Source organism: Symphalangus syndactylus, chromosome 14 (genome assembly GCF_028878055.3).
Source record: "Symphalangus syndactylus isolate Jambi chromosome 14, NHGRI_mSymSyn1-v2.1_pri, whole genome shotgun sequence".
Taxonomy (NCBI): domain Eukaryota; kingdom Metazoa; phylum Chordata; class Mammalia; order Primates; family Hylobatidae; genus Symphalangus; species Symphalangus syndactylus.
Window position 1 is genome coordinate 94,643,303 of NC_072436.2, and position 12,332 is coordinate 94,655,634.

The following is a 12,332-nucleotide window of genomic DNA, read 5'->3' on the forward strand; positions in this document are numbered from 1 at the left end:
ACTCTTGGAAACACAGGAGAGAAATACAAGGGTACAGTGGTTTACAGAAACTTACTGCGAAAGCAATCTCACTGGAGTGCTTTTTAAACTAAATATACAGGAAAGGGGCATTATGAGGATTTACTCCAATCTGTGGAAAGTGAATTATATGCTTCTAGCTCCCATCCTGATTAACTCTATTAAGTGTGATTGTTTTCATTTAGAAAAATATTGCAGAGGTAATATTCATAAAGAGAGTTTACCAAATGACCCATGCTTTGACCCAAAATTTTGCTGTACTAACTTGCACAGTCCTATTATTTCTAGACACTCTCTAAAAACATTGTGTCTCATTTCCCCATATATTCGATATATGTGATTTTTTAAATCTTGTCTTGAAATGCAGAAGGAAGGATTCTCAAGCAGTCCCTCAAAAGGCACAATTTTCTGTTGTTTCTATGTGGAATTCATAAACAAAGCCAAGTAACCGAGTTTTTATGTGTGCTTAAAGGCACTCTTTCCTGCAACTGTGTGTGACGTATTTTTCCAGGACAATCTTTCTCAATACTCCAAAGTGCTTCAGTAACAGGAAGTTGTAAAGGTAGGAAGGAGGCCTGTAAATATTTGCTGTAATTACTCATTAGTAATGAGAATGGTTGGCATTGAATTTTGAGTCACCCTTTTGTGCTCATGGCTCATTACCTTGTAACTGGAGCCCAAGGTGGTACATATGGGCCTTCCCTCACCGTGGACACCCAGGTCCACTTCTAGGTTTTACTTCAGACAGTGTGGCTTGTTTCTCTCAGCACCTCCATTTCCCAAATATAAAAGAAGGAAAGCATGCTGGTCTTCTTGCTCCCTGCCCCCTACCCAGAGGCAGTCAGGAAAAATCTTATACAAAGTAGTGACAGTATGCAAAGTTTTTATCAAGAGTAAAATATGTGTATTTTTTTAATACTATACTAATACAACATCGAGAGCAAGATAAATACTGTCTGGGTAGACACACAGCACAATGATTTAAATGATTACCAAAAAATAATCATATACTTTAACGGATTATTTTAAACAACTTATAAAATGCTTCTGAACTTTCTCAGATTCAGCTCATGTGTCCTCTTATTCACAACAAACCACTGACTCCCCATAGTCACAGGCCAACATCGGGGCACCTCGGACTAAAAATGAGACCAAAAAACTCAACTAAACCCATTACAGAATTAACTTCTAAGAATGCTATTGGCTGTACCCCCTGCTTCTGGGGGCAGCCTACAGGGCAATGGGGGTTACCTTCAGCACCACAATCATGAGTACAACATAATGGATCCACTTTCCTGCCCATGTGTTTGATTACACGGCCTAACCAGATAAAATCACTAATTTGTTATGATTGCTACCACTTATCTCTTAGTTTTTTTAATTGGAGAGTTCCATGGCTGGGGATGGGGGAAGACAGTTCAAGAAGTCACTAGGGGTGTATAAGACACTTCTAACAATCCACTTCCATGGCTTTATAGAATTGAGAAAATGTCAGATGAGTACATGGCAAATAAACATATGTTTTAATGGGGTCATTTTTCTCATTGACAAGACACCCTTTCTGAAATATTTTTCCACATGAGAAAAGGATCTGTTCACAGGATCATTATCTGGCATGGGAATTACTTACAACTTTAAAACTGAGGAATCTTTCCAAGTTCGGGGGAGTGGGGGCAGTGGGAAATGTGCCTCCTGGAAACATGTGGAACTTCTGGCAGTGATGTCATCTAGTAAGAGTTTTGCTGACGTACAAGTGGCCCCTGCAAACAGCCTAAGGCAGTCAAGCAAACAGGTATTTCTTAAGAAATTAGAAAAAACAAGGTCACTTAGAAGTGGATAACATTCTTGTCCATTCCACACCTGACTCTTCAGCTCCAGGTATCTCACAAAGGGTCTCACCACTCTTCTTCACTTTATGCTTTCATCAGATCAGTTCTGGGGCTTCCAACAGTGGGAACACACAAGGGTCACCAAATTACACCCAACATCTACTTGAAAATTACAGATGCTGTTAGGGGCACCCCGTGGATGACCACCACATGGACTGTGATGCACAGTTGCCAACACGGCTTGCTTCTCTCTTGATTAAGGTATGTGTCAAGGCAATTGTTTGAGAGCACTAGAAAAACCCAAGGTACCCTCTAGGTTCACAGTGCAGAGGCCAACAGTGTGATGGCTGTGAAGGCTCAGGGCTCATCAGCGAAAGGGCTCTATAGAAATGCAACATGCTATTATCACAACAATCATAGCTATTCTTTATCCCCCTATCCATTCTTTCCTTCCTGTGCTTGCAATTTCAAAAGATCAAAAGAGCCACAGGAAGTCCTGTGCATCTTGATGGTTCTTCAGAAGCCACAGAGGAAGAGCTTCTAACAGGTTCTCCTGCACAATGGAGTCCGAAGGCTGAAGTAATTATTGAAGTCTTGCCACCAGCGAAGGGTGGGAGGTGGAAAGCTTTGAACTTCTTGGGGCAGGAGAGAACCACCTCCTGTCAGGGTCTAGGAAAACCCATGAAAAATAAGAAATTCAAGGAGTTCCATGTTGGCCTTTCAGATCTTGAATCCCTATCTGCTTGTGAGGTTTGATGCAAGTGATAAATCACAAAAAAGAAAAATAATTATAATAATTATAAGGAAAACAACAAAGGCAGTTATCATTTATAGAGCACTTATTGTGAGTCAGAAGCAGTATTAAATACTTTATAGATATCTTCAGTAAGGGAAGGGCGTATGGAACACCCATTGAGAGTATAGACTCTGGGGACCTCCTTTACTCAGGTTGAATGCAGCTCTGCCCGTGCTACCTATATGACCTTGGGCAGTTAACTCTTCTAGACTTCAGCTTTCCCATCAATGAAGTGGGGATAATAACAGGGCTTATCTCACAGGATTAAAAAGTGAATCCATGTAAAGTTCTGAGGACGGCACTGGCACAAATAAGACTGTCAGTTTTTTGTTTTGTCCTGATGCAAAATATAATTTCTATTAAGACCACATATATTCCTAGAACATGAAGGTCGTCCAAATAACTGTTTGAGGATGATGGAACATTTGAGGATAAATTTGTTTTCACAGTCATTTTTCAGAAACATTAACAAAATGAATCATACCAGTATTTACCCTGTGCAGGGCACTTGGCTTCCCGTCCTTCCAAGACTGAGGGCAGACATGTAGGTGGACAGACACGCCAGCCAGGGACAGGGAAGATTAGGCAGCACCTCAGAACCTTTACTAGATACACGCACCTCCTCCTCCCCATTCTCCACCACAGGGAGAGGCAATGGCAGTGAAACACAAGAACTGTCTGGGATCTGAACAAAAAGATTCTGAAACATAAGGCAGTCACCAAATCAGACATCCAAGAGCAAGGGCTTGCCTTTTCCATATCCTAGAACCTTTGAAAGGCTATTGAGAGCTGAACAGACTTCCTCCAGAACAAGTTGCTTCTATACATAATGCCTTGCACACATTTTCAGAGATTTACACGCCAGCCTCTGAAACCCATTCACAAAGCCTGGTTAAGAAGCTCCCTCTCCCTTCTTGGCCTTCCTGGAGTCATAGCTGTGTCCACTGATATTCTCAGGGGAACAGAAATTACTACCCCTGTTGTCTGTGGAGCCCCACCAGCTCCCTCTCCATGTCCCCACCCAAAGCAAGTGTATAAAGAACAGCAAACATTCCATTTCAGGGGCCTTCCTGTGTATGGTGTCGAAGTGCGTGATAAGGAATACACTATAGGGAGCCTTGTGTGTTTTCTTTCCTCTCGTTATCCCTCAAAGACTGCCTTCTCCCATTTGACCTTCCTTCTGAGCCAATCTTTAAGTTGGTGGTCAGCACCTACCCTGTGTGGTTCCGGGGACACTAGGAACAAATTTATCCACCTCTAAATACACATAATACTCTTAAATAATTGTGTGTGCTTATGTGTGTGTTGGGGAGGGGTGGCGGTTATTACCTGAAATGCTACTCAGAGCTTCTCTTTTGCTTCAAAATATTAGATTTCTACAGAAAAGCATGTAGGCTGTCAGTTCTTTATATTTTCTTTCTTTTCTTTCTTTCTTTGACATTGTCTCGCTCTGTCACCCACGCTGGAGTGCAGTGGCATAATCTCGGCTCACTGCAACCTCCGCCTCCCGGGTTCAAGCGATTCTCCTGCCTCAGCCTCTCGAGTAGCTGGGACTACAGGCATGCGCCACCACACCTGGCTAAGTTTTTGTATTTTTAGTAGAGATAGGGTTTCACTATATTGGCCAGGCTGGTCTCAAACTCCTGACATCGTGATCCACCCGCCTCAGCCTCTCAAAGTGCTGGGATTACAGGCATGAGCTACCACGCCCAACCCCTTATATTTTCACTTAAGCTTCCTTGTATCTCTCTCTTTTTTTTTTTTTCTAATCAGACTAAGCCACTTGATGACCAGGACCATATCCCCTATTTCTTAGTATTCTCTTCAGCATTTTAGCCAGAATAGGAGTTGGTGTTCAATACAAGTTTGTCATCTTATGGATTATATCTTAGGGTGAATATCAGAGCTGGTGTCCATCATGTGAACAGGCAGCATGGTACTGGTGGGGAGAGGGGTGGAAGTATAGAGTACTAGGGCCCCAGGAGCTAATATTGCTAACTTGACAATATTGGTAAAAGCTAGACTTGTTAAGAACTACCAGTGATGGTTAGTACTGAAAGCAAAAGGGAAGATTCATCAGGCTAAAATAAAAAGGGAAACTAGCAGGTTGGCATAGGGCAGAACCAAGGAAAACAAAACCAAACCCCCAAAAAACTACTAGATTTCCTGAAAAGTGGAAAAGCCTAAATCTCAAGACAATTAATGACAGCAAGTATTTTCAAATGTAGGAGCCTAAAATCCTGGAGCACTGAGAATTATCTAATTGTTTCCTTCCATTTCTAAACACTTTACTTAATAAATTCCTAGAAAGTTGAGAATCACCCCCCCACACACACACATACACAGGCGCGCGCGCAGACAGAGAAAGAGGGACGTTCGAAGTAAATTAAACTGTTTTAGTCTCATGGTTTTCACTCCTAGTGAAAATGCCAACTAACCCAGTACAAAAATCAATCTAGCAGCTGCTTGAATGTTCGAACCTCAAAAAGCAATCTGTCCCACTGGGGAGCGGCCCTTGCACTGGTTTTGTTTAATGAGGTCTACCTATATAAGTAGATTTTTTTCTAACGAAAACAATGAATTCATACTTCTCAAAGTTTACAGACACTGGGAACAGCATCAATTCAACTCTGCTTTTTTTTTTTTTTTTCAAAAAGCAAACAGAATCATCACTTCTACTGTAGCCTAAAGGTGTTGATAATTATCTAGAAAAGCAAATCTCCTTTCTGTAAGGTTCAGTGGTTTGAGAGTTGTGATGGGGAAGGCACTCCTTCGGAAATCATCCTCACTATCTAGAGATATTTCAGGGCTGGGGTACTCTCCTGTGAACAATAGGAAAATACATACTTAATTGAAAGTAATAAACCAAGGTTCTGACTTTTTTTTTTTTCTTTGAGACGGAATTTCACTCTCTTGCCCAGGCTGGAGTGCAGCAGCGCTATCTCGGCTCACTGCAGCCTCTGCCTCCCGGGTTCAAGCAATTCTCCTGCCTCAGCCTCCAGAATAGCTGGGATTACAGGCACTCGCCACCACGCCTGGCTAATTTTTTTGTGTTTTTAATAGAGACGGGGTTTCACCATGTTGACCAGGCTGGTCTTGAACTCCTGACCTCAGGTGATCCGCCGCCTCAGCCTCCCAAAGTGCTGGGATTACAGGCGTGAGCCACCGCCACCAGCCCTCTTATCAGCACTAATTTTCCTTGTGACCGGAGAAGTCTTTTAACCTCTCTGGGCATCAGTTTCCTTATCCAGAAAGAGAAAAGTCTGACTAGATGGTTTCCATGGTCTCTTATAAAATAATTCTAGGCTCCCTATAAGCACCACTGAAAAAAAACTTGAAATGATGGCATTCTTTTGGACTTCATGAAAACTGTATGAATTAAAACTTAAATACTTAAGCCAACAATGTGTTATATCAATTCTGTATCATCCTGCACTGCTGGTAATACAATGCAAACATATTAAGTGTTGAGGGAATATTTATTTAAAATACATGTTTAAATTGAGAGAAACTGTCCAGCAATATTTTTTCCCTTCAGAGTTGGAATAGTGATGGAGTTTGATTTGATTTTAGGAGAGGAACAACTAAGTCCAGCTGTCAGAAGGAGGGGGGAGACTGGAGATCCAGGTGTCTCCAATTTCCCTTCCACGCTAGCCCTGTACTGAGCCCTACTGCATAAGCACTCTGGGAAGGTGTCTGGACCTAGGTCTGGCTTTGGGACTGGACTTTGATCCCTGATTATCCAAGGATCTCATTTACATTTGCCGGAACCACTCCTCAAACCCCGTGCACCCCAGAATTTCCACATTTTTTTCCCAGTGAAAGGACTCAGGCATTCCTGATAGATGCATGCACAAAAAGGTGAGTGAAAGTGCAGTACCCCCACCCACCAGGCTTCAGTTTCTGTGATGTCACCGCAAATGCCCACTACCACCAAAACTGGTACTATCAAGGACACCCAGCCAACTAACGTTTAGAAAGCAAACTCTTTATTATTAAACATTAACATATTTATCGACGTGTGAACGTTCTGGGACAAAATCATCTGCCCACTTCTTGAGGGGCCATTGTTAGAAGGAATATTCCAAATGTTCTGCCCATATTGCATTTGGGGGAAGAAATTGCTCTGCTAAACCAAAGAAACACAAAACGTAAGAACTAGTGGGCAGAATCATCAGCAGAGAGCCCCCTCACTGTCACATTGCCCTTGTGAGGCACTCAGGAAAGCTACAGCAGCCACTTACATGACAACACTAACTTTCAATGTATTGGTTCACATATTTTAATTACATCTTGGTCCCTAAAGAAGCCTGCAGCCAGCAAACAGACCCAGGAACGAAAAGTAAATGAGTCTCAAAATGATTAGCCCAATAGGAATTGGACAACCCCTTAAGGGGCTCTAGATGGTGAAGGACACGCTGTTTGCCCTGCCATTCTGCAGCACAAAAATCCAGGCAGGTCGAAGACGGCGGACACCCTCGCGTGGCCACCAGCCCGGAGCCGCAGCTCACACAGAGGCCTCCAAGGCGTTTTGCAGGCAGTCCCCACAGTGGTTCTTAAAGCGGCCGCTCTCGCCAATAATTGGGAGTCTAATTACGCAACGTTCTTCCCGCTCCCATTCCCGCTCCTTCTGTCTTTCCAACAGTCCGCTAACGAAGCAGGTACTGTAGCCGGGTGTGTCGAAATCATTTTTCCCCGGCTCCCAAGTTTCTCGGTATATACGGTACAAAACTGCACAAAACCCGGCGCTAAGGAGCGCAGGAGGAGCTGACACTTCACACATTTGTCAAGATTACTATCAGGCCCCACCTCGGCGATTGCCACATTCCCGATAGGCATCGCAGTTGTAAAATACACAAGTTCCCTCGCCGGCTCCGGACCCGAGAGCGCCTGCAGAGGGGCTGTCTATAACTTTGCTTTTCGATGGTTCAGTCATTATTAGCATTATGATTGGTTTTTACAAAACGCACTGGAATCTTAAGAATCTTTTCCTTGCTCTGCTGCCTTCAAAAGACGGCTCCGAGGGCCCTGGGAATGTGCCGGCTGCAGTCTCAGGGCTCCCTCACTTGTCTTGGGTCTGAAGGCGCGACGGTGACGAGAAAGGGGGGACTGCGGCCAGGAAAGGGGAGCAGGGCCCAATCCCCTCCCCTAGCGATCCCGCAGTGAAGGGCCTGGGCGCCGAGCCAGGACAGGCGCGATTCGCTCCCGTTTATCAAATCCTTATCGGTGCCCCGAGGTGGGAACCGCTGCTTTCGACCGGAGGATACAAGGTTTCTGGCTCCAGCCCCGTAGTGGAAGTTGGAACAAGAGCAAATCAACCTCGGCAGTGAGCTCTCCCGGCCAGTCACCTCCCTCCCTTAGCGGGTCGGTCCTCCTCATCCTCGCATCTCTTCACTGCCGCTCCGCCGCTGGTTTCCCGCGGCTCAGGCGGTTCAGCCGGCCGCGCGTTGGATTCCAGCTTCCCGCAGCATAGCCCCGCCAAGCCGCGGCCGAGCGCGGGGCTGGAAGCTCCAGGCCACTGGGGCCGCAGGGGTGGAGACAGGAGGAGAAAGGGGACAGGCGGCGAGTCGCACACACTGGCAGAAGATGAGGCCCTACCTGCTTCTGCACGGCCGCGCAGAGGGCTCGAACCCTCGCTCGGGCAGAGCCGGGCCCGGCTGGACTGGGAGCGGCCGGGAGAGGGCGAGAGGGCAGCAAGAATTGGCCAGAGTTGCCTCTTACCCAGTGCCGAGAGGCTCGCGAGGGCAGGCGGGCAGATCGTGGCTGCCCTTCCCTGTCCTCTTAGGAGACAGACACCCAGACCTGCCAGGGACATCCAGTGTTGCCGTCCGCTCCCTACACACCGAACCACCTGCCCCCGCAGGGCAATCCAGGTCACTTACTACCTACTCTCCCCAGAGTCAAGGTGCGGCACGAGGAAGTGGGTTCTCCAACCTTCGGTGAGGTCTGGAGCCCGGCAGCGGGGCGCTCTGAAGGGTCCTGGCTCCTCGGTGGGATCGTGTCCCTGAGCCGCTCTCCGCCTCCCGCCCCACTTAGCCCACTTGGGCCGCGGCGCAGGCATAGGAGAGCATTTGGAAGGACCCCGGGTATCCAGAGAAAAATAGAGACGTGGATGCTGCCCCAACATGAGAGACCAGAGAAAGTCGAGGACATGCACCCACAAACATTTCCAAGCGCCGGTGGCCACGGTAATCTGGTGCGGGCCGGCTGGGAGATTTTCAAAGGCACCGCGGAAGCACCTCCGACCTCCAAGCCATCTCCCTCCGCCTCCTGGCCTCGCTGTGCGCGCGGATCCCCGACTCCTCCGAGCCCCAGAAGTCTCCACTGCAAAGCTGCTGCTCCGCGCCCCCAAACCAGGCACATGCTCTCCCCCTCACAGCCCTCCAAACCGAGCCTCGAGCTCCGAAGACCTCTCAGCACTCTTCTCCCAACCACTCTCGGACCGGCCCCCTGGTCGGCCCGGACGCCCGCTTACCTTTTCTTCTCCTTGTCAGCTGTCATTGTCGCTGTGGCCCTTTGAGACATCCAGACGCCGAGCACCTGGGCTCCCTGGCGGGTGGGGGGCTGTGGCCCTCGTCCGCTCCCCGCGGCCCGGGCGGGTGGTGAAGGTCCGAGGTGCGCGCAGGTCCCGAGCGCCCCGCGCAGTCAGGTGGAAGGTGGCGCGCGGCGGGATAGGTGCGGGGGCGGGGGTGGAGAAAGGTGACGGGGAGGAACCTGCGCGCGGAGGCGGGGTCGGGTAAAGGAGTGGGTGGAGGCTGTCAGACCCGAAAAGAGGACGGAGAGAAGGGAACCCAAGTTCCTTTTTCCCTGGAAAAGGAGTCACTTTTCTGAGTTTTCAAGGAAAAAAAAAAAGTGGCTCGAATGCTGGGAGTCGGAAGGAGTCGGAGGCCGGGCTGAGCTGACCATACAGTCTCAGGACACTGCCGAGGATTGTACGGCCGCCTCAGAAGCGCTGGGGCGGAAGCGCGGCGGGCACCAGACCCGTGTGGCGGTCCGCTCGCGAGTGTAAAGCTCCCGCGGCCGCCAGCCCACTTTAAAAACTCCGTCGGCCGCCTCGGGGCGGGCACGGGGCGGGCGCGGAGGGCGGGGGGCGGGCACCGGTGCGGGGGTGGGGGCGGGCACGCGCCGGCAGGCCCCGCCCGCGCCGAGCTCCGGGCGGCTCAAGGCGTTCCGGCCAATGGGGACGCGCGGCCGCGGCCTCTGCCCTGACCCTGGCCCGCCCCCTGCCCCCGCGCCGCGCCCCGCCTCCTGCCTCCGCACCTCTAGGACTTGTTTATGAGGTCGTCTGGGCGGCGGGTAGCGGGGTGGGACTCCGCGTCGGGGAGACGCAGCCTGCGCAGGGCCAAGGGGCGGCCGGGAGCCGGGCTCCGGGATTGCTGCGGGGGACGGCAGTTGCGCCACAGCGTCGGTGTCCTCGTACCGGCGCTGTGCCCTTGGAACGAGGGCAGGACCGCGGGCAGCGCCCGGCCAGCGCAGAGCCCGTCCACGCTGCTGCGCTCCCGCGTCCCTGGCCCTGTGGCGTGGCCCTTGGGCCTGGTGGGGATAATTTCTCGGCCCCCAGCGGCTGCGTTTCGGGCTTGGGCGATGCGCCCTTTTCGGTGGGACGCAGCTGACTTGACCGTCTGGGAGAAACAGTGCAAGGAATTGATCTAGGGCTGTGCCTGCTCTTCCTTCCCTCTACCAGCACGGTGGTTGCTTACCGGCTTGTGCCAGGCGGTTTGGTTTTGCCGGGGATGCGGGAGAGGAGGTCCTTTGAGCCGCCCGACCTTCTGCCCCTACTCTCGACACCCCGCCGGTCCTGCGCGGGCCAGGGCGAGTTCAGAATTGGAGAAGTCAGTCTGGTTCCTCAGTGTGATCTTGGAGTGACAGAGTTGGCCATGTGTCCTCAAGTCGCTGCATCTCAGGCTTGCCCTCTCTGTCGCCAGGGTCGATGGAAGTCCTGGGAAACGCAAAGGCTACAGGTGTTGGAAATTCGTAGATTTAAGGGCTCACACAGGCAGCGGTTAGCGCTCAGGGATTTGAGGGCAGCGCTTTTCATGCTGCCTTCGATCTCCGGGCCCAGTGCTCCCCTGCCCCACGCTGAGCTGTCTCCCACTCGCTACCGGCGATGGGGAAGGGACATCTGGGGAGAGGACAGAGGAAGCCCTTAGTTTTTGAAGCCTGTGGAAGGACCCGTGAGTTTCACAGGTGTAACTCGAAGTTGGAAAGCGAGGGCCAGAGAACTGGTCTATATATCTCCCTTTAGCCTCTTGCCACATTTTATACTAGAACGATCTACAGAAACGATTTGAAGAGAAGGGTAGGTTTCAGTGCCATAATAAAAATGAACACGTATTTTCCCCGTGTACCCAGAAAGGGTTGGGGGAGATAATTTTGAGGAGCCTGGAGAAGGCGAAGTGGGGAGAGGGGAAAAACTGACGAAGAATTGGGAAATATTTTTTTGTTTTTTTGAAACTGAGTCTCGCTCTGTCGCCCAGGCTGGAGTGCAGTGGCCCGATCACGACTCACTGCAACCTCCGCTTTCCGCGATTCTTGTGGCTCAGCCTCCGGAGTAGCTGGAATTAAAGGCGCCCACCACCACCCTCAGCTCATTTTTGTATTTTTAGTAGAGACGGGAGTTTTACCATGTTGGCCAGGCTGGTCTCAAACTCCTGACCTCAAGTGATCTGCCCGCTTTGACCTCTCAAAGTATTGGGATTACAGGCATGAGTCACTGTGCCCGGCCGGGAAGTAGATGTAGTTTGTAATTTTCTCAGATCTCAGGGCCACGGAGCACCTGTACAGGCTGATAGTCAATGAATTCAAAGATTGCAAATCTCTCTCTAGCGAACTATTTCATGGGGCTGGTGGGTTTCAGGAATGGGGTGATTTGGTACTGGGCTTCTCCAGCCAGCCATTTCTAGTGGACACATTTATGTATTTTAATGAGTTCAAGTTGGTAGACAGTTCTTCCTTAACCATAGGCTTATTTCCCTCACTTGGGACTAGGGTGCGGGAAAAGGGCACCTTGGTGGCTTCCAGGTGCCTACAGTAGTTCACCGCAACAGCCTCTGAGTCCTGGACTGTGCTTGACAGATCAAGGCAACACCTCCAACCCATAGAGAACATAGCTTTTTAGATCTTGTCTTTAAAGAGGAAAGGCAAGGAGGGGTCACTCAAGACCACATCAACCTAAGAAGACATGGACGCATGGGGGGAAAAACACAGACTGGGGCCTGTCAGAGGGTGAGGGGTGGGAGGAGGGAGAGCATCAGGAAGAATAGCTAATGGATGCTGGACTTAATACCTGAGTGATGGGATGATCTGTGCAGCAGACCACCATGGTACACATTTACCCATGTAACAAACCTGCACATCCTGCACATGCACCCCTGAACTTAAAGGTTGGAAATTTCATCAACCATATTATATAGCTCCTTCCTCTTGGCCAGACTGCACCCTATAAGTGAAAGATCCCCAGGCTAACACAAACAGCTGGCATTGAGTCTGGGATTTTATTTTTTTCTTTAGACAGTCTCACTCTGTTGCCCAGGTTGGAGCACAGTGGCACGATCTTGGCGCACTGCAACCTCCACGTCCCGGGTTCAAGCTATTCTCCTGCCTCAGCCTCCCAAGTAGCTAGGACTACACATGTGCACCACCATGCCTGGCTAATTTTTGTATTTTTAGTAGAGATGGAGTTTTGCCAT

The 12,332-nt window shown here is 49.6% G+C and overlaps 1 protein-coding gene across 2 annotated transcripts in view; it reads right to left on the bottom strand.

Annotated features, from left to right (window-relative positions):
- EPAS1 (endothelial PAS domain protein 1) overlaps positions 1 to 9,703 on the bottom strand; it is an 89,253-nt gene extending 79,550 nt beyond the window's left edge. Inside the window, exon 1 of one of the 2 annotated variants that reach the window (XM_055241419.2) lies at positions 9,119 to 9,703. In XM_055241419.2, coding sequence (XP_055097394.1) covers positions 9,119 to 9,168 — 50 coding nt within the window. In that variant the 5' untranslated portion in view covers positions 9,169 to 9,703. The remainder of the gene's footprint in view (positions 1 to 9,118) is intronic. The other variant, XM_055241420.2, reaches the window with a different exon arrangement.
- Positions 9,704 to 12,332: the final 2,629 nt, after the last annotated feature.